This window comes from Desmodus rotundus, chromosome 7 (genome assembly GCF_022682495.2).
Source record: "Desmodus rotundus isolate HL8 chromosome 7, HLdesRot8A.1, whole genome shotgun sequence".
Classification (NCBI taxonomy): Eukaryota; Metazoa; Chordata; class Mammalia; order Chiroptera; family Phyllostomidae; genus Desmodus; species Desmodus rotundus.
In genome coordinates this window covers 107,727,167-107,754,703 of record NC_071393.1, presented here as the reverse complement: position 1 = coordinate 107,754,703, position 27,537 = coordinate 107,727,167, and the positions used below count along the sequence as shown (strand labels likewise).

The 27,537-nt window shown below is 38.6% G+C and overlaps 1 protein-coding gene across 1 annotated transcript in view; it reads left to right on the top strand.

The window, feature by feature from the left end:
• Window positions 1-27,537, top strand: part of KCNH5 (potassium voltage-gated channel subfamily H member 5) — a 245,160-nt gene that overhangs the window by 38,303 nt on the left and 179,320 nt on the right. Inside the window, exons 5-6 of the mRNA XM_024567911.3 lie at window positions 306-421; window positions 4,093-4,485. Of these exons, the coding sequence (XP_024423679.1) occupies window positions 306-421; window positions 4,093-4,485 (509 nt within the window). The remainder of the gene's footprint in view (window positions 1-305; window positions 422-4,092; window positions 4,486-27,537) is intronic.

Genomic DNA, 27,537 nt, shown 5'->3' with positions numbered 1-27,537 from the left:
CCACTGTTACCCAAAAAGCAAAACCAATCCTATATGTGCAAGGGGCAGCACAGCATTTTTTGGACAGCTAGCCACTTTGGCTGCTTGGACTATATAATAGATATGAGCAAAGCCCAAAGGTCACACATAAAAATTACTTATTACTTTATAGCCACACTTCATATATATGATATCTATATAGAAGTAAAATACTTTTGATATTTGTCCTTAGTCTTGGATGTTATGCTATTTCTGGGATCATTAGAATATCATCAAGAATGTTGATTATGTGTGAGAAACTGAGACTTTCTTTTCTTATTTTTAAGGTTGGACAAAATTTGCCCGATTGACACGGGCTTTGACAAATAGCCGAAGTGTTTTGCAGCAGCTCACGCCAATGAATAAAACAGAGGTGGTCCACAAACATTCAAGATTAGCTGAAGTAAGTGTGAGACTAACTTTGCTTTCCATGGTGGTGGTGGTGGTGGTGGTCATCGCCCCCCACCCCCAAAAGTCAATATGGATATTTTTGGTTATTATTTTATAAACACTTAAATGATAATTTATTTTTCACTTGTAGATTCATAGGAATTTCAGACACTTCTTTTTATTCCCTCCTGCTTTTGAAATTGGAAAGTAGTTCATAACATCCCAGGTGATGTCTGTAGGGTGTGAGGTGTCCTTTGAGCAAATTATATAGGAGTTCATGCATTCATCCATTTATGTATGCAGCACACATGTGTTGAGGGCTTGCTCTGTACTTCATACTCTACAAAGGAAGTAGATATGAAATAAACAATGGGCTCTATCACCAAGGAGTTACAAATCTAGCAGAGGAATCTAGTAATAGAATGTGATAAATATTATGACAGGGTGCAGTGGGAGCACACGCAGGAGCATTTACTCAGACTTGGGGGAGCTACCTGCATGAGGTGATACCTGGGCTGAGTGTATCTTGAAGGAAAAACGTAAGAGGCAGGTAAAGAAGGTTATGTATACCAGGGAGGCTAGCATATGCAAAGGCTGAGAGAGGAGATAGCCTGATGACTTTGAATATTACTTCAGTGTGGGTGAAGTCAGGTGGGAAAGGAAAGGTTAAAGTGGTATATAGTGAAACAGTGGTGGTTGGTGTCCCATGAACCAGGGAAGTGACATGATCACATTTGTGCTTCAGAAAAACCTCTTAAAAGGATATTAGTTCCAATGGTTTCCTTTCTAATCCCATGTTTTTACTGTACTGATTTAAAAACTGTTCTAAGAGGAGGTCCCTAGATTTCACCAGATTGTAAAAAGGAATTCATAGCACAAAAATGGTTAAGAACCCCTGCTTGACCTAGTGGTTCTGTGTTGAATAGGTAGGTAGGGAAACCAGTTAAGAGTTTCTAGAAAGCATTCAGCTAGGATGAGCATGGCTTTAATAAAGGGAACCAGACGTAGAAGTGGGCAGATTGCAGACCCAGCAAGATCAGAGTCAACATGTTTGTTGATAGATTCGAATTGAATGTGAAATAAGGAGATGAGTCAAGGACAACTGTGTTTTTAGTGTGGACAACTAGGTAGATGGTGCATGCTATTGGTTAATAGAATGGCAAAGAGGAGGAAAAGAAGGTTTGGAGGCAATGATAAGGAGTTCAGTTTTAGACATATTTTTTTAAAAAATATTTATTTTTAGAGAGAGGGGAAGGGAGGGAGAAGGAGTGGGAGAGGAATATCAATGGGTGGTTGCCTCTTGTGCACCCCACCCTGGGGACCTGACCTGTAACCCAGGCATGTGCCCTCACTGGGAATTGAATCAGCGACCCTGTGGTTCACAGGCCGGCACTCAATACACTGAGCCACACCAGCCAGGGCGGTTTTGGACGTACTAAGTTTGAAGTGCATGACAGGAAATTGGAGTGGAGGTTTATGGGTCAGGCCCCAGAAGGATATCTGGGTTTGGGTTGCACATGTTGGTGGCATCTTCACACATATGGCTGTTAAGGCTGAGGACCAGATGGTATTACCCAGAGATGGTGTATTGAAACCAGAGAGAAAAGGAATGAGAACAGGCTCCGAGGCTGCCCAAAGCCTTGTTGTTCATGTGTCTTCTGTAATCATCATTTGTCTTACTGATATGAAAGATGCCAATGAGCTAATCAAGGTTCCAAAGCTATGCTGAGTAATTAGTGGGCATTCACAAAATATTATGAGACAACTGAGAAAAATGAAATTAAATAAATGCATGAGTTTGCTCTGTTGGAGAAAGGTGAGTTGAAGTGCTCTAGCATAACTTTCTTAACTAGCTGAAGATATTAATTGGGTTTGGAGAGAGGACTTATGTTCCCTGAATTTGAAAGATTCTGTACTTTTTCTCAGACTATACCTAACAGAGGGACTTGTATGGCTTTCTACTCTAAATAGACTTGTTAGCTTGGGGAGAGAGTAATACTTTGATGAGCAGATATGTTCTTGAAAGTCCAAATAAGATATTAACATAACTAAATATTAACATAATAATAATCACAATACTTTAAAAAGATGATATGCAGTTGGCATAACATTTAAAGTCGACAATTAGATACAACTTCCTCTTTCAATAATGCTTATTATTAAGTACTACTTGATTTTGAAGCAACTTTCTTTTTTGTCTTGAGTTGTCTGTTTCTATAAATCAAGCTGAAGTACAGGAGCTTGTTTCTATGACTGCTGACTTTTAGAGCCATAATTCCTTGTGGGTCTTAACTACATCCTATTCAGAGCCTTCTTTTTCTTTGTTAACACAATTGGACAAGAACAAGAGGAAAGGGATCATAAAGAGGAAAATTTTCTACCTTAACAGCTGAATCACTCATAATTCTTTTTTTTCCCTTTACATCAAGTGGAAAGTCTATTTTCCTTTGACAGCTCATCATTTTTACTTTTATTGTTGAGGAACTTTTATTCCTGTTTCTTCTCATATGATGTTTTGGCTTTGCCTTTTTGATTATTATTAGTTACTTTATCAGTCACCCCTAATTCACAAACATTATTCACATACAAAAGTACTTTCTGTCAGGTCTTAGGCTAGATTTCAGAGAACATGCAAAAATAACAGGGGTTTCAATACATTTAGTCAGTGTGTGCTCTTAGATCTCCAAAGACTGACCCAGAACAAGCACCAAGTTAGTACAAGGATATCATCTTTCCAGTTGTTCTCAGGGTCATATAATTTGCTCAACCTGAGTATTTGGATTTGCTATTCAATTTCAACCTCCTTTACTTTTTCCAAGACATATAAATCTTATCTCAACTCCACTGGGATTCCTAAATTTGGAGCCGATCCCAAGTTTCAAAGATCCTGGTCTCTGTGTAGGCCATTCACTAATTTTCCATATGCACTGACATCCCCCTTACTGGCTTCAGCCTTGCACTTTCGATGGTGGGTAGAGAGAAACACACCACTGTCCATGGTCCTGACTACATACGCGTCAATACTCTCAGATATTTAGAGAGAAAGAATGTCTGTATTGGTACAAAAATACATTAAAAAGCATTATTTCATTCCTCCATCCAAGCTATTGCTTATGACAATAAAAATGAAAGTGAAAAGTTGTTACTCACTGGTTTATTAAAAATAAAGCCTCAGTAAGGAAGCTAAGTATGAAGTGGTACTATGTCCATGAGAAAGATCAAAGCTTAAGCATGTGCCCCCCTCCTTTTTTTGTTGTTGCCGTTTCCCTTTTCCTCTTCCTCCTCTTTCTGTTCTTCCTCCTTCTCTTCTTGTAGCATTTTGGGATCACTTTACGTATGAAAGTTACTGTCTGAAGAATAGGGTTCTGAATGCTTAAAGAAATAGAAGATAGGGTTTTACCTCAGACTGCACTTTGTGTTCTCCAGGTGATTGAAAAAGTTCTAATCACCTGGAGAACTTTTGAAAATATAGGTTCTCTGAGAACCCACACAAGATTAATTTAATTATATTCTGAGGTGGGGTCTAGGTATGAGTATAATGGGTTTTTAAAAACTTCTTCAGATGATTCTAGTTTGTAGCCAGATTTAAGAGATACTGAAGTCTGGCTTGACTGCCAGTAAGTTCGAATTCATTACTAAATGCAGAGTTGTCCATTTCATTTATATCCATTTTCTCTCTTTTAGGTTCTTCAGCTGGGATCAGATATCCTCCCTCAGTATAAGCAAGAGGCACCAAAGACGCCACCACACATCATTTTACACTATTGTGCTTTTAAAACTACTTGGGATTGGGTGATTTTAATTCTTACCTTCTACACCGCCATTATGGTTCCTTATAACGTTTCCTTCAAAACGAAGCAGAACAACATAGCTTGGTTGGTGCTGGACAGTGTGGTGGACGTTATTTTTCTGGTTGACATTGTTCTAAATTTTCACACGACTTTTGTGGGACCTGGTGGAGAGGTCATTTCGGACCCCAAGCTGATAAGGATGAACTATCTGAAAACTTGGTTTGTGATAGATCTGTTGTCTTGTTTACCTTACGACATCATCAATGCCTTTGAAAATGTGGATGAGGTGAGTTTCTTCTTTTGTTGTTTGAGCACTGTGTATCATGTTTTGAGAAAATTAAGATAAAAGCAATTTGTAGATAATCCAATTGGTTTAGCCACCAATGAATTTTTTTCTGCTTTTCCCACTTGATTTCTGGTTAAAAATACTAATTACTAGGAGAATGACTGTGCTTGGAGGTTGTGGTGGAAGAATTGGAGGCTGTGTTTGGAAGAGGTGGAACAGGAGGAAAGCAGCAAGACTGGATTCAAACAGTTCATAAACTAGATAATGGACTGAAAGATGATTAAATAGACATATTCACTTTGGAAAACTGTAGCATTTTAAAACTCCATGCATCCATAGAATTTTGCTACCATACATAATAGACATATATGGTAACAGTGATTGTATTAACATAAAGATAAGAAAACGTTTATGGAAAAGCAGTTCTTGAGTTTTTGCCTTTTTGGTTTTTTCTTTATAGCTTTTGCTTTAAATTTTAAGTAAATTTGTAGTTAGTGATTGTATTAGATGTCTCCTGATGTCTGGTCTAATCAAAGGTTCTGCTGATTCAGTGTTACCTGCACAATAAGAATACTTAAAAGATGTGTAATATCTTAAAAGACAACTTGATCCAGTGCTTCTTAGGCTCTATTTTCGTGGTGGATAATTTCAACTTGCTACATACACCAAGCTAATAGGACGCAACCAATAATCTCAACAACAATATGTAAGTGAGGCAGTACAGAATATATGTTACTAAAATGTGTTTGTAATTATAATACTACAAACTTATTTTCCCTAAAGATTCTACTCTGTCCTGGTAGACTGTTGAGATGGAAAATTCTGCACTACATTGTCGTTGCTGTTACTGTTATTTTGTGTGTGTGTTAGGGGGTAGGTCTAAACTTTTCTTTAGTGACTTTTTTCCTCATAAATTTCTACATTCAATCAACTTTAAGAATATTAAAAAAAACCCTATTTGCCTGAAAGTTGCATGTAGACATTATATTTGATGCTCTACATGTAATTGTTACTTTAAAAATCATGGGAAAAAAAGAAATCATAGTAATTTATTTTCTAATTAGAGATTTTACCTACATCAAGCTGTTAAAGGTACATTTGTTTCTTTCCTCTTTACCCTCTGAAAAGGGTTGACAGGAGTTAATTTTGAATATTCTAATCATGTGATAAGGAGATAATAAACAATATTTTTAATAATTTGTACTAAATGGATTAATATATTAAAATAAATACATGGTCTTACTTAGGACATAGGCATAAAGATTTCAGTTAAAATAATCAATTCATAGGAAAGAAAATACATTAAATATATTTCATAATAATAAATGCATTTGGTATAATATATAAATATATCAAAAGATCCTCAACCTCATTCATATTAAGGAAAATACAAGGTAAAACTACAAACCGCAGTGACATGCTATTTTGGTTATCACAGTGTTAAGGCAAATCTGTATTAACACTAGGTTGGTGAGTATGGTGGCTAAAGAGGTTCCCTCAGGAAAACCTGCCTGGTTTGGGAAAGCCAATTGCAGCCACTCTTTCAAACTCAGCATTCAGTGAGTCATCATGCTCTCACATGGGTGGCTTGAAACTGCCCATAGTGGAGATTTACACCCAGAAAGCTGCAAATGATGTAAACAAAGACTTTTTTAAACTTGCTGTAGACCCAGTTGTTAATCATTTACCAACATACCACTGAACGCAGTTGACTCAACAGCGGCTGCATTTTCTGATCTGCTGTGGTTTACACACTGAAGCCGTATTTCCCCAAGGGCAAGGATGTTCCCAGTGAATAAATATGGTGGTGATATTGTAATTCACCTATTCCTGATCAATGAGGAACTCCCCTGTTGAACAACTTTTGCTCTGGACTCCCCATATACATGTACTGTGGTCTGAGGCTCTTCCCACCCAATCCTTTCCCTCCTTACAGATGTCAGAACAGCATTGTGGTCGGAAGGCCCCTTCCCTCCTCCCTTTATTCTTCCCAGGCATTTATCTCAGTAAAATTTGTGCATATCTAACCCTGACTTGGAATCGGTCCGAGGGGACCTGAACTGATAAAGTGATAGTGTGGACACTCTCATACAGGGCACAAGGGAGTATAAACTGGTAGAAACTCTATGAAAAATAATGGGCTTTGGGTCTAACATTTAAGTCTTTCATCCATCTTGAATTTATTCTTCTGTGTGCTGGAAGAAGGTGGTCTAGTTTCATTTTATTGCACGTATCTGTCCAATTCTCCCAACACCATTTATTGAAGAAACTCTCTTTAGTCCATTGTATGTACTTGCTTCCTGTCAAATATTAATTGACTATAAAATTGTGGGTTTATTTCTGGGTTCTCTATTCTGTTTCATTGATCTATGTGTCTGTTTTTATGTGGGTACCATGCTGTTTTTATTACTATGGCCTTATAGTATAGTTTGATATTAGATAGCATATTCCTCCAACTTTGTTCTTCTTTCTCAGGGTCACTGTTGCTATGTGGGACCTTTTGTGGTCCCATATAAATTTTTGAAATATTTGTTCTGGTTTTGCCAAGATACTGAAGCAGCCTGTGTCTATCAGTAGATAAATGTATAAAATAAGTATGGGACATTTACACAATGGAATACCACTTGGCTGTAAAAAAGAAGAAAATCTTACCCTTTGCAATAGTATGGTTAGACCTGGAGAACACGATGCTAAGTGAAATAAGCCAGGTGGTGAAAGACAAATATCATACGATCTTACCTATAAGTGGAACCTAACAAATAGGCGAGCAGAATATAACCAGAGACATTGAAATAAATAACAAACTGACAGTGACCAGAAGGGAGGGGGAGGGGAGATAATGAGGGAAAGAACTGGGTCAAGGAACATGTATAAAGGGCCCATGGACAAAGACAGTGGGAAGGGGGGTTTTGAGGATTGAAAGTGGGAGATGGGGGGTGGGTAGGGCAGGGGAGAGTAATGGGAAAATGGGGGCAATGGTAATTGAACAATAAAAAAAAATTTTAATAAAGATCAGAAACTAAAGGTAGCCACTTCTTTTTTTTTTCACATTTTTTATTGTTGTTCAAGTACCATTGTCTCTACTCCCCCCCCCCACTCCTCCCCACCCCAGCCATCCCCACTTCCCACCCTTGATCCTACCCACCTTTGGTTTTGTCTGTGTGTCTGTCCTTACACATGTTCCTGAAAACCCTTCCCCACTTTCCCTCCCATTATCCCCTCCAGCCTTCCTTCTGGTTACTGTCAGTTTGTTCTTAATTTCTTTTCTTTTTTTTTTTTTCATGGGGACATATAAGGAAGTGCTGGGAAAGACCCAGTTCCCTTTCACATTCTTTTTTTTTTAAATATATTTATTGATTATGCTATTACAGTTGTCCCATTCCCCCCCAACTCCACTCCATTCTGCCCACCCCCTCCCTCCCACATTCCCCCCTATAGTTCATGTCCATGGGTCATACTTATAAGTTCTTTGGCTTCTACATTTCCTACACTATTTTTACCCTCCCCCTGTCTATTTTCCACCTATCATCTATGCTACTTACTCTCTGTACCTTTCCCCCCCTCTCCCCCTCCCACTCCCCTATTGACAACCCTCCATGTGATCTCCCTCTCTATGGTTCTGTTCCTGTTCTAGTTGTTTGCCTAGTTTGCTCTTGTTTTTGTTTTAGGTGTGGTCGTTAATAACTGTGAGTTTGCTGTCATTTTTACTGTTCCTATTTTTGATCTTCTTTTTCTTAGGTAACTCCCTTTAACATTTCATATAATAAGGGCTTGATGATGATGAACTTCTTTAACTTGACCTTATCTGAGAAGCACTTTATCTTCCCTTCCATTCTAAATGATAGCTTTGCTGGATACAGTAATCTTGGATGTAGGTCCTTGCGTTTAATCTTGGGTAATGTAATTATGATGTGCCTTGTTGTGTTCCTCCTTGGGTCCAGCTTCTTTGGGACTCTCTGAGCTTCCTGGACTTCCCGGAAGTCTATTTCCTTTGCCAGATTAGGGAAGTTCTCCTTCGTTATGTTTTCAAATAAGTTTTCCATTTCTTGTTCTTCCTCTTCTCCTTCTGGTACCCCTATAATTTGGATGTTGGAACGTTTCAAGATATCCTGGAGGTTCCTAAATCTCTCCTCATTTTTCCGAGTTCTTGTTTCTTCATTCTTTTCTGGTTGGATGTTTCTTTCTTCCTTCTGGTCCACACCATTGATTTGAGTCCCAGTTTCCTTCGCATCACTATTGGTTCCCTGTACATTTTCCTTTGTTTCTCTTAGCATAGGCTTCATTTTTTCATCTGGTTTTCAAACAGATTCAACCAATTCTGTGAGCATCTTGATAACCAGTGTTTTGAACTGTGCGTCCGATAGGTTGGCTATCTCTTCCTCGCTTAGCTGTATTTTTTCTGGAGCTTTGAAGTGTTCTGTCATTTGGGCCATTTTTTTTCTTTTTGTCTTGGTGCGTCTGTTACTTTAAGGGGCAGAGCCTTAGGTGTTCACCAGGGCGGGGTAACTCTGGTCGCTGCGCAGTGCCACTGTACATGGGGGAGGGGCCGAGAGGGAGCAATGGCGCCCGCTTCACTCTCCTCTGGATTTCAATCTTTCACTCTGATACCCACAATCAAACTGGGCCCCTCTGGTGCTGGTTCCCGAGTGGGTGGGCCTGTGCACACTCTAGGCCCCTGTGGGTCTCTCCAACGACCTCTCCTGTGAGGCTGGGAGTCTCTCCTGCTGCTGCCCCAACCCCCAGGGGCGTTTTCAATCAGAGGTTTGAGGTTTTATTTCCCCGCGCTGAAGCCCTGGGTTGCATGGTCTGCTTCGCTCCCCGCCATTCATCCAGTTTATCTATGCGCGGATTTGGGGCAGCGGGGTGCTACCCAGTGCTCTGCCTGCCCCATTCTCTGCCACTCTGAGTCCAGCCCTCTCAGTTTATCTGCGCGAATGTGGGGCTTCAGGGTCTGCTAGTGCTCGGACTGCCTGCGCCGTTTGTCCCACACTTCACCAGTCTCAGTCCCGCCACAGCCACTCGAGTCCTCTCCACCCCGGTGCCTGTCTCCACCCCTCCTACCGGTCTGGATGAATGTTTATTTTCTATTTCCTTGTTGTCGGACCCCCTTGCCGTTCGATTCTCTGTCAGTTCTGGTTGTGCGAGGAGGCGCAGTGTGTCTACCTATGCTGCCATCTTGGTTCTCCAGTTTGTTCTTAATTTCAATGGCTCTGATTATATTTTGCTTGCTTGTTTGTTTTGTTGACTAGGTTCCACTTATAGGTGAGATCATATGGTATTTGTCTTTCACTGTCTAAAGGCAGCCACTTCAAATTGTTTGGAGGATTCTTTTATTATCTGCTTCCATGTCACCAAACAATAAGATTATGTGTCTGCCTTTTGGTTTTTCCGTTTTAGGCCTTGTATTTGACTTCTCACTATGGAATGTGAGGTATTAACCTCCCCCTTTTGAACTGCCTTCACTATATGCATGTACTGTGTTCATTACCACATTCTCACAATATGTTTATCTGTTTGGTTCAATGAAACTGGTGTTTATATCACTATAACTAGAAATGTTGTATTTATAGCTGAATTTCAGCTATAATGCTATGATTACTTCTCCATATCTGTGCTTTCCATTTTTCTGAGAGTTGATCACTGTCTGGTTTTATCATTTGCTTAGTTTTATGTACTTATGACCTCTCTATCAATTGTCTAGATCTCTTCTTGTTACATTAATGAAGACAATATTCTATCAACATCATTGTCTTAAACAGATATATCTTCTTTCTACCCACCCACCTGATGGACAGTTTGACTAGCTACAGTATTCTAGGCTAAAGATAATTTCTCCTCAGGATTTTGAAAGTCACAATGCCACTGCAGTCTAATAATAATTCCTAATTCCTAATTCCACTCCTAATAATTCTGTTAAGCAGCTTGAAGTCATTGTGATTTCTGATCCTTTCCATGTGACCTGTTTTCTCTTTCTGAAAATTGGGGGTATCTTCTCTGTCCTGTAGTTCTGAAACTTACTCATGCTATGCCTTAGTGCGGGTCTGTTTTTATTAGTTTTGCTGGGCAAAGACAGGGTTTCCTTTTCAATCTGTAAAGATCATGTGTTGATTTTTTCCCCTAGGTTCTTCACCTTTGCCCCCTAGCCCTTTTTTCTGTTTTTTCTCTTACTCATCCTTCTTTTATTTGGATATTATGCTTACTGGACATGTCCTCTAACTTCCTTGGGTTTTCCCCCGTTTCCTAGTTCCAAATATTTTATTTTTTTTGCTATATTTTCTGGAAAGTATCCTCAATATTACTTTCTAACTTTTTTGTACCTAATAATCCTTTTTTCCCCCTTAAGTTCTGTTGGCTTGATATTACTAAAGCTAAATTCAGTTTGGTATACAAGTATATATTTCTATCCCTTAACTTTTTATTCTAGATTATTATACTGTAACTGTATTTATTATAAACAGTCTATATAGTTTGAACATTTCTAACTTGTAAGTTTAATCTACATATATTTATTGAGATTAATTACACTTTGACTTACTTATAGAGTATCTTATTTTCCATACATATATTTATTGAGATTAATTACACTTTGACTTACTTATAGAGTATCTTATTTTCCATTTTAAAATGTTTTTTTCTTTGCTTTTCTCTCTGTTTGACTTTAGTTTTCTTCTTTTCTTCTATTTTTTGGATTAATTGAGGTTTTCTTCAATTTCCTGGTCTCCCCACTGGTATGGAAGTTTTTCTAATTGATTACTCTTAACATGCAGATCAGTGTTTTAGCATCAATATTTGACTTATTATTGTCTTTTCTCTTAAATAATTTAAGGACTTTTGTTCGCCTTCTCATCTTTCAAATTATTGTCTTGTATTTTGGTTCAACATTGTTTTAAACTTTCTCTTTTAATTATTATATTATTGTCTTATTTAATTTCAGTATTTATTTAGAGTTCTCTGTATGTTTATCAGCTTCTTTGCTGATACTATTTTATGTATTTTTGGCCCTTTCAGTTTAGTTCCTCCTGTATATGGCTTCTCTATTATCTATTATAGAATACCCAACTTTCTGGAACATATTTCTTTCTTTTTTTTATAGTCACCTCTAGGGTGAACTCATTTATTTATTTTGCTTTTTTTTAGATTGTTGTTCAAGTACCATTGTCTCCATTTTTATCCTACCACACCCTCCTGCCCCACCCATCCCCACCTCCCACCCTCAAACCTCCTCCCTTTGGCTTTGTCCATGTGTCCTTTATACATGTTCCTTGATGGACCTTTACCTATATTCCCCCATTATCCCTCTCCCCCCTCCCATCTGGTTACTGTCAGTTTGTTCTTTAATTCAATGTTTCTGGTTATATTTTGCTTGCTTGCTTGTTTTGTTGTTTAGGTTCCACTTATAGGTGAGATCATATAGTATTTGTCTTTCACTGCCTGGTTTATTTCACTTAGCATAATGCCCTGCAGTTCCATCCATGCTGCTGCAAAGGGTAGGAGCTCCTTCTTTCTTTCTACTGTGTTGTATTCCATTGTGTAAATGTACCACAGTTTTTTGATCCACTCATTTACTGATGGGCACTTAGGTTGTTTCCAGCACTTTGCTGTTGTAAATTTGCTGCTATGAACATTGGGGTGCACAGGTTCTTTTGGATTGGTGTTTCAGGATTCCTAGGGTATAATCCCATCAGTGGAATTGCCAGGTCAAAAGGCAGTTCCATTATTAGTTTTTTGAGGAAATTCCATACTGTTTTCCACGGTGGCTATACCAGTCTGCATTCCCACAACAATGTACTGGGTCTGGAACATAATTCTTACAGGAAGCCTTCCTACATTATTCCTAAGCAACTCTTATGAATATCATCATCATATTTTATCTTTACATGTATGCACATTAACATATTTACATTATTTTTCTTTTGTTGCTTTGTGTGTGTTCATGAGCACCATACCAGTTATGGGCTGATCCGGGTCTTATGCCTTCTCTAAGGACACACTTGTTGTGAGCCTTTGGAAGGTTTCTCTGGCTCTCAGTCATGTGTAAAAAGGAAGGAATCCCTAACTTACTTATATCACAAGGTAGTGATAAAGAATAAATGAGAAAAAGAGACATGAATGAATTTTGCTTGTAGAATTCTGCCTGTTTGAGGGGATATTATTATTATTTCATTTCCTTCCTCAGCTGATTTTAAGCCTGGGGATAGTCCAGAATGTGATCCATCTCCTTGGTAATCCTTTCTTTACTTAGTGCATATTGGTGATTTACTGACTTAAAGCAATAAAGTATTGGAAAGGTTTTTGGAGACTGTACGATAACATAAAACAAACTAGAACTTAAAAATGAGGAAGTGAGCTAGTGGTGACTAGGGAACAGGAGAGTGTGAGTCTGAAAATCACAGTTTGATCCTTTAACATGACAGAGGTCTAAAATGACTTAGAGGACTTAATAACACTTTATTTTTAAGATTGTCTCAGTTGCTGTGCTCTCTGAAGGTAATTTGAATTTCTAGGAATTCATGAACTGGATATGTGATTCTTTTTAAAAGAGAACTACGGGGCAGGAAAGACAGAGTTCATTAAAGAAAAGCATTTCTGTTTGAAAAGAGGTAACACAGAGTTCCTAGAAACCAAACAGTGTAAATGTTGTCACTGTGAATTCAAGCGATAGGAACAAGCTCCTTTGTAGTGTGCATTTGAATACAGCTCTGGGACGTCCAGAAGCTACATTTCTGGGAGACTGGGGAGAGCTGAATTATAGAACATCTGAGAAAGATGGGGAAGGTACAGATAACACACCGTTTGGTAGCATAAGTGCAAAACATAATTCAGGGAATTCAGAGGACAATGAGTGGTGACTGTAAGTGGTAAACAGGACAAATCAGGTCAATGCAGATTGAAACTGGAAAAAAGATAACTCAGGCACTGTTTCAGGAGGCAAAATGAATAGGTCAGTGACTGCAGAGTGGAAACATTGTTTATTTTCAGAAAAGATTCTGGGAAATAGTTTTCTAAAACTTTTTATGAATTATACTGGTCGAATGTCCACCTGCATCACTTCATTTTAGCATGTATGTTTACATTGCACATTTTTATTTCTTACTTAGTCATCAAAACAAGAATTGGAAATCAAAGAAGCTAATTATGTTCATAGATTTTAGTGATTTCTGTCAGCCTAGAATCTCTGGTGACTCTCAGACCCTCTGCCAAAATAGCATTTTAGAAATTGCTGTTTACTACAATTTGATTGCCACTTATTTTGCATTAAAGCCAAGAGAGAATTTCAAATAATGGTGGAGTGGTAAAAGTAGGAATTATTGTAATGTTTCTTTCTTTCTTTTTATAGGTTTTCTAGGTTTAATCTTATTAAATTCATAGAAAAACTGCCTAGTCCACCTTGGAATTGATTGACTTTTCTTATCAGTGTGTTTGCCCAGCTGCTAATAAGCTTTATTTTTAAGGGAACTTTCAGGTTCACTGCAAAGTGAGAGTAAGGTACAGAGACTTCCCTTAGAGAGATTGCCCCCACACATGCGTACCTCCCGCCTTATCAGCATCCCCTACCAGACTGGTACACTTATTACAAGCAAACCTACACTGACCCATCATTATCACCCTAAGTCCATTGTACCTTTGGGTTCAGTCTTGCTGTTGAACATTCAATGGGTTTTGACAAATGTAAAATTATATTAATCCATCATTGTAGCATCATACAGAGTAGTTTCATTGTCCTAAAAATCATGTGTTCTGCCTATGTATTCTTCGTTCCCTGAACTCCTAGAACCACCTGATCTTTTTACTGTCTCCATAGTTTTGGCTTTTCCAAATGTCATATAGTTGAACTCATATAGTCTGTAGCCTTTTCAGATTGGCACCTTTACTTAGCAATATACATTTAAGTTTCCTCCATGTCTTTTCATGGCTATTAGCTCATTTTTTAAAGTACTGAATAATATTTCATTGTGTGGATGTACCACAGTTTGTTTGCTCATTACCTACTGAAGGACATCTTAATTGCTTTAGAGTTTTGGTAGCTATGAATAAGCTGCTATAAAACATTTGTGTGCAGGTTTTTGTGTGGGCTTAAGTTATCAGTTCACTTGGGTAAATATCAAGAAGCACAATTGCTGGATCATATGGTAAGAATATATTCAGTTTTGTGAGAAGCTGCCAAAGTACCTCTCAAAGTGGCTGTCCCATTTTGCATTCCACCAGCAGTGAATTAGTGTTCCAGCATCTGATGTTGTCAGTGTTTAGGATTTTGACCATTGTAATAGATGTGCAGTGATATCTCACTCTTGTTTTCATTTGTGATTCCCTAATAGTATATGAAGTTAGATATCTTTTCATATGCTTATTTGCCATCTGAATATGTCCTTTGGTCATGTATCTTTTTAGTTCTTTTGCTCATTTTTAATTGAGTTGTTAATTTTCTTATTATTGCATTTCCATCTTCTAAAAGTTTTATAGTTTTTTTGTTTTAAATTTAGGTTTATGATTCATATTGACTTTTTTTCATGAAGTGTGTAAGGTCTATGACTATATTCATCTTTTTAGCATTCAGATGTCTAATTTTTCCAGCACCATTTGTTGGAAAGACTATCTTTGCTTCATTGTCTTACATTTATTCCTCTGTCAAAGATTAGTAACTATATTTATGTGGGTCTATTTCTGGCCTCTGTATTCTGCTCCACTGATCTATTTGTCCGTTCTTTCGCCAATACCTTACTGTCTCAATTACTGTCGCTTTACAGGAAGTGTTGAAGTCAGTACTGTCTGTCCTCTGATTTTTTCCTTCTCCTTCAGTATTGTGTTGGCTATGCTGCACAGTTTTTGCCTGTCCGTATAAACTTTAGTTTATTGATATCCACAAAATAACTTGCTGAAATTTTGAACTGACCTCTTTAGACATAAATTGTCTGTTGATACTTTGCACTGAAGAGTCAGTGGGTCTTTGGGAAGTTCCTATAATGAAAAATCAAGCCATTTTCCTGGGCGTGGTGATGGAGTCCCGGAAAAGGGAAGTCATGCTAAGGACAACCGAGGAATGGTGCAAAGCCATGTTGCCATAGACAGTAAGGTATGGTTTTAGTTCTGAGTGTACAAGCTGAGTGTGGGGTTGGACCGTTTCAGTTTTAAGACTTTTTAGTTTAGGTGGTTTCAGTGTCTGCCAGCTGAGCCCCGCTTTCTCACTTCTGAGTTGTGCCCTAGAGGAAAGAGCACAAGGAGCACAGCTCTGTGGACTTCTGCAGAGACTGCTGTGAGGTCAAATCCCGTGGAAGGAGATGCCTGATGCTGCCCCACTGCTAGTGATTTCTGCCCTGTATCCTTCAGAGTCCACTGAGAGCAAGTATGGTTTGTAATAGTCTTGTGAGTCTGAATGTTTACTTGGTCAGCACTGTAGACAGCAATATGGACTTTACAACTAAGTGCCTGGTGTGCATTTTTCAAGAAGACGCTAGTTTTCACTGTGATTTATTTGTGTTGAGATCACTGAATCAGTAAAAATCAGCCATTTTCAGTGACATTCACACAGGCTTACACTGAGTGATAAATGGCCACACTCAAAAGGCTTTGTTTGATCGTTTGCAGATATTGCAGTTGTTTGGGCCACAGTGAATAAATAAAGAGGCCTAGATGCCAGGAACTTGCACAACAACTGTTTCGTAATAACTACATATAGACTAGCAGATTTTTTTACCCAAATATAATCCTGCTAGAGTTTTAGAACCAGTTGTATTTCTTGTGTTCAATATTGACATCTAACAATTAAGTTTAATAATTACATATATTTTTAAAGGCAGTGTAACCTTTATGGCAAAGAAAGTAATCATATTAAAGAAATAAAATCTGCAAGTACAGAAGTCTGTCAGTGTATAAGATAAAGTTGTATCACCAGGACTGATCATTTCTGCTCTTCGTGTATTTTAAACATACATTAAAACTTTAAAAAGTATACGTATAATTTCAGATAGTATGCTCAAAAATAAAAATAATACAAAACAGCCCTGACTGGTGTAGCTCAGTGGGTTGGGTGTCATCCCACAGACTGAAAGGTCACTGGTTTAGTTCCCTGTCAGTCAGGGCACATGCCTGGGTTGCAGGCCAGGTCTGCGGATGGGGGCGTGCAAGAGGCCCCCACATCCATATTACTCTCCCTCTCTTTCTTCTTCCACGTCCCTCTTTCTAAAAATAAATAAATAAAATCTTAAAAAATAAGACAATAGGGAATAGATAATGACTGGGGTGATCAGGATTGAGAAATGTAGGAAAGCATGTAGTGAGGACTAAATGCAGCTCTCAGATTAGGATTTCTTTTTTTTAGTTGCAAAGAAAGGAGATTCAAGTGATCTCAAGTGCTGAGAGATTTAATATAAGCATGGACATTTAATATAAGGATGGATAATAAGCTGTGTACTTAGATTGACTTTTGAAATGTGGTCATATATTAAAAAATATAAAGGAATGGCCCAAGAAGGACTTATTTTTCTCTCTTTTTTTAATTGTTGTTCAATTTCAGTTGTCCCCATTACTCTCCCCTGCCGTACCTACCCCCACCTCCCACTTTCTCTAAATTATTCTTCAAATGCAAAAAAAAAAAAAGCCTTACGTGATTTCACCCATCCATTCATTCACCAAATATCTATTGAGTTACTTGTTTATTCTAAGTATTGGGGATGTAGCAGTGTGAACAAGAACACAAATTGTCCCCTATGTTCCTGAAACTGTCAAAGAGAAATTGGAGGGGACACTTGTTTAAAAAAGCAAGGAAGACTACTGAAGCCTATTGCAATAGGGAGAGAGATTCAACCCGACTCTGCTGAGAAAAAAAGCAGAAAGGTAGGCTCATTATTAGGCCATCTGTGTTTGCTAATTGGTGCTTATCAAAGTTAGGCTCCTACCCTCCTACAGAGACAAACATAGGGGTGCTATTTTTTTCATGATTGCATTTCAAAGGGATGGCTCCCAAATCCTTCAGAAAGTACTTCTTGGGTTGTAAAATTGATGAGGGTCTGGGAGAAGATTTATATCTCAAAGGAGCAGATAAAGAATTTGTAATTGAAAGTTTTATAAAGCACATGCTCTAAGAAAATGGAACTGAGGAGCCAAAATCAGGAAAAAGCTTGTCTCAAGTGTAATCAAGCTGACAGGAATGTTAAAACCTTCTTGATCATATTTTGGTGGGGAAAACAGGTAGTAAAATACAATAAAACTTTAAAAAGTGTGTGTATATAATTTTTAGATAGTGATACACTCTACAAATAAAATAAAATGGGGCAATAGGGGGTAGATAACGACTGGGATGCTCGGGAGTTGAGCCGTGTAGGAAAGCATGTATAGACTACATGTAGCTGTTAGGTTAGGAATTTACTTTAGTTGCAAAGAAAAGAGACTCAAGTAACCTCAAGTAATGGGAGATTTAATATAAGGATGGACTTCTTTGGGAACAATGGGACCTTAGGAAGTAGTATATGGTCCTGGACCATGGTAGCTCTGGAAACCTGGGCACAGCCAAGTTGTAATATTAGGGAAGTGAGCCTGGAAGTGGATCCTAGGCGGAAGGGAGGGAAAGCTTATAGGAATGGGGCTACTCTTTGACCACCTTGTGCACGTCTCATAGATTTTCTTTGCTATCTTTTTATTATATCCTTAACAATCTCATTGCCACATATTATAAAAATGGCTGCAAAAAGGTCACATTTTAGAAAATAATTTTGGAAGACATGAGCATTTACTCTGTCCTATTTTTTCAGACTGTGTAGGTCTTCACTTGAGTGTTGCACTATTAATGTGGTTCACTGACTGAATTCTTACCTTCTCTTCTTTATTTCTTGGCTCCCTTCCTGAATCTTTGTAGCTTTCACTAACATACAGTCCATCATGGCCATGCCAGCCTTTCTCTAACTCAGCTCTCACTGCCTGCTACATCATTTCCTCAGCATTTCTTGGATGAATTATTCACACTAGAAAACAAGTGTCTAAACCTATTTAAGGATGGGAATAGTTAGGGTAAATGTCTGAAGACGTGACATTTAAGACCAGACTTGCAAGATGAATAGGACTACACAAAAGGACTGGTTGGTGGGTTAGGGAAAGTGTTTTAAACATCATGTTTGGAAATGGTCCCAGGTAAGAAAATATGAAATTTTTAAAGAAAGGAAAGAAGTTTTCTATGACTTGAATACAGAGAGCAAAAGACAGAGATGCACAAGGTGAGACTGTAAAGGCAGGCAGGTTGTGTTAGAGTTTATATTATTGTACAGGCAGAAACAATTTATTGAAGGATTTAAAGCATCCACCAGCTAGTTTGCTTGTATCATAATGTTTGAAAACAAATCAAAGCTTTAGGCAATATACCTCCTTTTAGAGTGTGTATTTTGATTGTGCTTTATATTTTTGTGGACCCAGTGAATAGTAAACAGAAAGTCTTTTCCACAACAAGAAGCATATAAAAATTTAGTGCATTATATATGGCTGAACATCAGTGTCTATTCTTTGTCTATCTATCTGCCGATGCCACCATGTTTTGATAAGAATATAAGTTGTGCCGTGGCTGATGTGGCTCAGTGGATTGAGTGCTGGCCTATGAATCAAAGGGTCATGGGTTCGATTCCCAGTCTAGGGCATGTGCCTGGGTTGCAGGCCAGGTCCTCAGTAGGGGTTGCATGAGAGGCAACCACACATTGATGTTTCTCTCCCTTTCTTTCTCCCTCCCTTCCCCTCTAAAAATAAAATCTTTTAAGAAAAGAATATAAGTTGGCTAAAACAAGTTATTTAAATTGAGGTGCTCTGCTGAAGCATGTTAGCTAATGCATGGACTAATTAGGATTATTTACTTCTTCATGGATCTTTTGATAGCTTGATTTGGAGAAGTGAATTCTGAATAAGAAGGAGGCAATGTAATTTGTTGTCTGGGTTAGAAGTTCAGGTAACAATTGTAGTTTTCAATTTTCTTTCAGTCTTTAAATTGTGCCATACAAAAGGAAACAGAAATGGACTATGTAGTCATTCATGTATAAAATCTATTTAGAATAAGAACACAATGGTTATGAAATGGAGCTTATTATTGTTTTGTGTTTTTTATTCAGTTGTCTGATAAGGTGCTACCCGTGAAGATGGCATAACTATTAATTATTAATTACAACATCAGTGCCAGAGGAGTCAAATTACTATGAGAGATTAATGTATTCATATTTTCAATAAGTATTTGGTGTCTACTGCATGCCAAGGAGTGCTAGAGAGTGTTCAAAGAATGTTCAAAAGAATGAGCATGATGTGACAACATAGTCACAAATAGGCAAATGTCACGAAGGGAATGTCCTTTGAGATTATATGATGAATGACCTGACCGACACTGGACAGGAATGTTTCTCTGAGGAAGCAATGACTGAGCCAACATCTGAAGTATGAATCGAGCTAACTAGGCTAAGGACAGGGGCATTAAAGAGTTGTAAACCATTCCATTTAGAAATGATAGCAAGTACGTGGGCCTCGTGTTTGAGGGAGTATGGAAAATTTAAAGAATTGAAAATGGGATGCAGAGTGAGCTTAAGAATGTTTAAAGGTGAGATTAGAATGGTAAGCAGGGGCCAAACCATGCAAGTCTCTGTAAATCAAAATGGATTTTAGAGCAACGTATAGAAACAGAAGCTTAGATACATAAAACAGACTGACAGCTGCCAGAAAGGAGATGGGGGTATGGGATGAAAGATGAGGAAGGGGTTAACCACAGAACGTTTATGCAGAACCCATGGACACAGACAACAATATGGGGATTGGCTTGGGGAGAGTAGAGACTGAGGCTGGGTGGAGGTAGGGAAAGCAAGAAAAAGCAGGAACAACTGTGACAGCATCAACGATAAAAATAAAATGTAAAAAAAAGAACAATGGAAAGATGTCATGTGATTTTAAGCTAGTAGTGGTTTGGAATTGTAACTCTTCTATAATGTTAAGAACAAATTAGATGGGGTCAAATGACCGCCTGGAAAGTTATTAGAAAACTTCTGCAGGTCCAGGAGAGAGATGCCAGTGGTGTGGTCTAAGGTGGTAACAGTACACATGGAGATCAGTGGGTAAATTTGAGACATATTTAGGAGTTAAAATTAATGTTTTTAAAACAGATTGAGTATGGGGGATGTCAGAGAGAGAAGTGACAGGACTACTTTGTGGTTTCTGGTTTGCTTAACCAAATGCCTACCACTTACATTTATTTAGATACTAGAAGAAGACCAGAGACAAAGTCTAGAATGGGAGAGTGGAAGGGGGAATAATAACTTTTTTAAATGGGTGAGACATTTAAATGTCTATGGAAAGGATATAGTTGCAGGGGGAGAGAGTGGATGGAATTTTGACCAGAGTAGAGAAAGTTTGAAATATAGTGAGTAGATGAACACATAAGAAGAATAGTAAAATTGCCAGGTAGTTGAAAGATGTTTGAGATTGATGATGGTGAATTTATAGTGGAACAAGTCTGCCCTATTGTATGTTCAAAATTATGACTTTCTTGGACAGTTTTTAACACAGGCATGAATAAAGTTCATAACTGAGCCAGGATTCAGGTTTTGATGAAGTTACAATGAAGAGACAGAGATGCTAAGGAATTCAGGGTGTACAGTATTATTGATATTATGGGGCTACAAAAGGAGGAAAGGGGAGAGTAGAAAGGGTTAGTAGAGGGGGAAAAAGTAGATCTGTTAGTGGACTGGAGGGTCAGTGAAGTGTGAATACTATTACAGTTGGTGGAACCAGACCATTTAGCTTAACAGAGAAGGAGATATGTTCACACAGCAGGATCATTCAATTCAAGACTTCTCAGCTGGGAAAAGCTTTTAGGACATGACAACTTTCAGATTGTGACCGAGGGAGTTGGTGTCTGAGGGGAAGTGGACTGTTGGAGATGAATTGGTGAAGAAAAAGGCCAGATTGTTGAAAGGGTCATCCACATGGGAAATGAAGTTACCTAGGATTACGGCAAGACTTTAGGTGAGGTTAGACTTGAGAGAGATTTAGGAGATATATGAAATAATGACTTTGAGGTGTCTGTTCTCATGGAATATTCACTGGCATGAATCTTACATCAAGCATGCAATTCTGTGGATGTAAACACATAATGTGCTTTCCCCACATTTGTATCAGTTAAGATTTTCCTGTGCCTAGTAACTCCAAAATGTTGTGGTTCATAACAACCATCATTTCTTTAACTCATGAGTCTGTGGCTCAGCTGGGTGGTTCTGCTAACTTGGGCTAGGTTTGGCTGATCTCAGTCAAGTTTACACATGCATCTCTGGTAGGCTGCTGCATTAGCTGACTGGTCTGGGGTGGCTCACATGGATAATGTGGTCTCTCGTCATCCAGAGGCCTAGTGGATCTTCTTCACATGGCAGCTGGGCAGGATCCCAAGACCATAAGTGAAGGTGCTTTGTCTCTTGAGGTTTAAGCTTAGAACTGGTACTTATAAGTGACTTAGTGTCACTTATAGCACATTCTTTTGGCCAGAGCAAGTCATAAGGCCAGTCTGTATTCAAGGAGGGGGAAATAGACCTTATCTCCTGATAGAAGAGTTGCAAAGTCACATTGCTGATGGTTGTGGATACAGGAAGGGAAATAATCACAAACGTTTTTTTCTTTTCCAATGTACTGCAACATTCTGTGTGTGAGAATGCAAGATGTAGGTGAAACACCATGCACCTGGCTATTACAACTCTGTCTTTCTGCACTATCACCCCCACTTAATTGTCATGTATACTTGGACAAGAAAGTTCTTTGATCATACCTTTTCTGATTATAAAGTGAGAAGGGAAGGAGGTAGGAAAGAACATTGGCTGAGTTCATTAGTGATGATCAAATGAGAGAATTGATTTATATCTAAATGGCTTTATCATGGGAAGATACTATTTTTATGCTAATAACATCTTGCATCTCTTTAATGTGGGAATCCAGAAAAATGACTTGAAAAACCAATGACACAGAGAGTCTTCCGGTTATTGTTCCTTATGCTACTTGTCTAGAAAGGTGGAAGGCTGATGACTGAAAGTTCTCCATTAAACCTACTGTGCTCTGTTATGCATTTGATGTGTTTGTTATTCTCTTCCACCAGGAGAAATGCAGGGACTTGTGTGCTTAGAGCTCAGAGGTGGGGAAAGAGGCAGAGAGCCACTGGAGGGCAGAGGAGGTCGCAGAGGACTGGAAAGTGTGGAGTGAAATGAAGCAGAAAATGAATGAGCAGATAAAACTGGAGCAAAGTACAGATTCAAGAAGTTGTTATGAAAAGGTGATAGTGTAGAAGGAGGGAATTTTTTGAGGATGACCTAGAAGTATCCAGTATTACCATATGGGTGAAGTAAAAATTCCCAGCAATCCAAAATGTCCACAGTAGATGAGTGGATAAAACAGCAATGGTATATTTATTCAATGGAATACTACTCTGCTGTGAAAAAGAAGAAAATCTTATCCTTTGAGACAGCATGGATGGACCTGGAGAACATTATGCTAAGTGAAATAAGCCAGTTAGAGAAAGAGAAGTACCATATGATTTCACTCATTTGTGAAATCTCATGAACAAACTGAACTAGAAGCAGTTTGTTCAGTTTGAAAAATAGAAATAGACTCATAGAGAGCAGGCTGAGAGCTCTGGTGGGTGGTGTGGCTAGCGGGGTGAAAGGGTTGAGCAAAAAGGAAAAAAAAGAGAACTCATGGACACGGACAACAGGGTGGTGATAGTGGGGGTGGGGGTGAGTGGAATTGGAATAGGGTATAGGGGGCATAAATTGTAATGGAAAAAAAAATTCCCAGCAAGGAAAATGCAATTGGTGACCCAATATAAAGGTGATGAGGGTGAGTCATAAAATAAGAAAAATCTATTATACTTACAATATTGAATATAACTCCCCCCAAAATCATATGATGTGAAAGAAATTGTAAGTCTGAATTATGTGTTGTGGTGAAATGTTAACCTAACAACACAGCAGCAACTATTGAATTTTCCATAACATTATTTTTGATGTTTAAAGACAGTGTACTTGAAGAAAATTACAATGATTTTAATGTGGAGATCAAAGAATCTTCACTAAGTGAAGACACCTAGTAATTACTAGCTGTGTTAACCCCACTCTCCCTTCATAGTCACCACCCCTCTCCCAACAAAGGGAGCCGCTATTTTGACTTCTAATTCCATAGAGGAGTTCCACCTGTTAAGCTTTTTACAAATGAAATTATACAGTATTTACTTCAGTGTCTGGCCTCTTTTGTTTGACATAATACTTTTTAGATTCATTCTTGTTATTGCATATAGTTCTAGTCTGTTCATGTTTATTTTGGGGTAGTATTCTATTGAGTGAATGTGAGATAATTTACTTATCCATTATACTAAAGATGGATATTTAGATGATTTTAAGTTTTAACTTATTTCAACACATTTTAAAACCAAGCCATTTCACTTTGAGTTTTTATTATAATGATTGCATTAAATTCTTTTTGATACATAACAATGGAGAATAATTTAAAAAACTTTCTAAATAATGCTGAATTATTTGTGTATTATTCATTTTGAGTAGCAGTTTTTGAACTGCTACTCAAAATGAAACTTTGGAGTTATCTTTGGGAGCAAAAAGGAGTTAGGTTTGATCAGAGCACTGTTGCTATGCAGAGACATGGTGGGAGATGACCTAGCAGTATAGTCAGAAATGTGACTGAGGACCTTGAACGCTTGCAGAACATACTGTATTTTTAATCTGGTGTCTGTGATGAGCCCCAGAGGTTATGGTGTGTGCTGTCTTTTAGGAAGATTAATCTTACAGTGATTATTGGGGGTGTGGACAGGAAGACTGTACAGCAGTTGGTTGTCATGGGAAATGCACCAAGAATCTGTGAGACTCGGTCTGAGTGATGCTTCCATTCTTTCCTAGCTGTGTGACCTTGGACACGCTATTTGACCTGTCTGAGCCTCAGTGTCCTCATATGAACAACATGGATAAAAATTCCGCTGTTGTGAGAATGAACTGAGTTGGTTCATGTTAGAAATTACAGGCTATATAGAGTTCTAGGGCCTCCACAGTCTGACCCCTGTTGTGCCTGGGTGGGGATAAGAGGGTGCTAGTATTTAGTATCCTTTATTCGGTCATGGAGAGAATGCCCATGTTGAAGCCAATATTGCAGGTACTCTGGCGGGTGGTGTGGCTAGGGGGTAAAGGGGTTGAGTTCCAGAGGGTGTTCAGGTAGTGAAGTGATGAGGAGCAAGGGGTCTGAAGCCAGACTGCTTGTATTTGAATCTTGGCTCTTCCTTTTACTAGCTGCATAAACTTAGTCAGATTAAATTCTTATCCTTTCTGGGCTATGTTTAAATGCCACATAGAATTGTTTTGAAAATGAAAATTTTAAATACATATAAAGCTCTTAGAATAGAACCTGGCATGTAGTAATTATTCAGTAGTATTGTCATCTTTTCTGTATTCCAAGTAGCAATGAAGAATCTTATTTTCTGGCTGGTTTACTGCATGGAAGTGTATGGTACAGGCTTGTTGAAATCTTTCTTGCATCCTTCTGTGATTCTACCCCAGTTTCCTTTTTTCCATTTTCCCCCACATTGCCTAATAGGTCATACTTTTAGTTCTTTTTTTTTTAGCAGTCTTTTTCTGAATATATTTTATATATTTCCTATAGCTCTGGTCTGGTCAGTGGAGAAATTAAAGAGAATTTCTCTTTCATACTTGCTGCCATACCTCTATTCATACAACTCAAAGTAACATTGACTGTTTTGTTATCTATATTTTACTGTTAAATCACATTCAGTTTATTACTAACTAAAATCCCCCAAATTCATTTCAGCCACATTTGCTTGTGTTGCAAATTTTTTTTCCTTCATTTGTTAAATGTATTGATGGTTTAACACATTACCATACGCCAAGCATTGTAATGGACACTAGATATATTCTTCAACTGGTTTAGAGTTTCCTGGGATGCTGCGCCTACAAACAGACTTATAATAAAGGTTATGGTGATAACTGTTACAATGGAGATGTGCAAATGTGTCTGATAACACAAAGAAAGGGCACCCAAGTCTTAAGTTCAGAGAGAGAGGGTGAGGGAATGTCAGTGAAGATGGTCAGGGTAGGGGCAGTGGGAAAAGTCAGAGAAATATACCTGGGGGACAGAATGTTCATCATAAACTGTAAGACCTTAGTCACCAAGAGTGTGTGAAGCACAAACCCTTTCAGAAGAGGGAACAGCTTGTAATGTATCATGAAGCAGAATGGACACTTTAGGGAGTACGCATTGCTGAGTGCTGAAAGCACGAGGAGCAGTTGTGGGAGAGATGCTGATTAGACAGGCAGGTACCAGGTCCTGAAAGGCTTTCCATGTCCTAGTAGACAGTTAGTACTTAATCCTAAAGCGTTAAGTATTTTAGGTTAGGGAAGGACATGAGTAGATTGACATGATTTTACAAACCACCAGGTGGTCGCCTGTATAGAGTGATGTGTGAGTTAAAGGGAGTGGGAATAGTGGTAGGGTGACCGATGGCAAGGCTATTCCTTGTCCTACAAGGAAGAAAAGGCATGAAGTCCTGACTAAGGCATGGCCTTGGCAATGGGAAAGAAGGGACTTTTTTTTTGAGAGATTTGAAAAGTAGATACGTATCGGGTACTTGGGCACTTAGAATGGTAAGATCCTCAGGACTTGATCAGCAGCTGTGTATGTGGTGGGGAAGGGAGGAGCTGAGGCTCAGTCCCAGGTCTGAGGGATTGGGTAGATAATGCCATCGTTCACAAGAGTGGGGGATGGAGAATTGACTCAGGAGCAGAGAAGGATTCCCTTTGGGATCTACCACCATTGAACACAGACAGGACATAGAAAGGGAATGCATAGAAGACATTTGGCTTCTGTTTCAGGAACACATTGGAGAGTTTCGTGCTAAGAAGTGGACCTGTGAATCATCCACCTGTAGAGGTCAACTGAAACAAGGATGTGCACTAAATCAATCAGGGAAGGGCTGAGGGTGATCCTGAAGAGAATCCTTACACATAATGGGGGCACGGAGAAGGGCAGCCCTAGAAAATGATTTTGAAAGAAATGTCAGTTGGGGAGTTGGCTAAAACCAAGGAGAAAGTGGTAGCATGGAACCTCTGTCAGAGAGTTTACAAACTACTTTGTGATACTGAAGTGGTGTTGGACATGGCTGTAGAAAATGTGCTTTTTTCTGAAGTGGAGTCCAGAGCAGGTGCCCCTCAGGGTGGATCGCCTCCTTTTGGAGAATCCTGCCTGTGTCAGAGATGAGGAGAGTGTCCTCTTCTCGCTCACCGATGCCTTGTTCCACTACGCCCGCATTCTTCACATTCCAGTTGAGAGTCGGGACCATTTTTTAGTTTGAACGGATAAAGATTCTCCCGTTTTTCTTTCTCTTTCTTTTATAGATGAGAATTCAGGTCGAAATGACTTCTTTGTATTGTTTAAACAGATGTACCATAGTTCCTTTGAAATTTTTGTTAACCAAAGAACAACATCTGCAGCAACACTGTTTTTATTTTAACCCTGAGTTTTTTCATGCACATTGTGGTTTTTTAAAAACTTTATTTTTTATTGTTGTTCAGGTACAGTTGTCTACCATTCCCCCTCACCCCACCCATCCCCACCCATCCCCACCTCCCACCTTTGATCCTACCCCCCTTTGGCTTTGTCCATGTGTCCTTTATACATGTTTCTTGACAAACCCTTCCCCTTTTTTCCCTGTTATACCCCTCCCCCCTCTCCTCTGGTTACTGTCAATTTGTTCTTTTTTCAAAGCCTGTGGTTCTATTTTGCTAGCTTATTTGTTTGTTGATTAGGTTCCACTTATAGGTGAGATCATATGGTATTTGTCTTTCACTGCCTGGCTTATTTCACTTAGCATATGCTCTCCAGTTCCATCCATGATGTCACGAAGGGGAGGAGCTCCGTCCTTCTCTCTGCTATGTAGAACTCCATTGTGTTTTGATCCAGACTGGGTTTCTTTAGAGCAGAAACAAAGCATATTTATCTTCATGTTCCCAGGACCCAACTCAGAATCTTGGCTTATAGAGGTTCTCAACA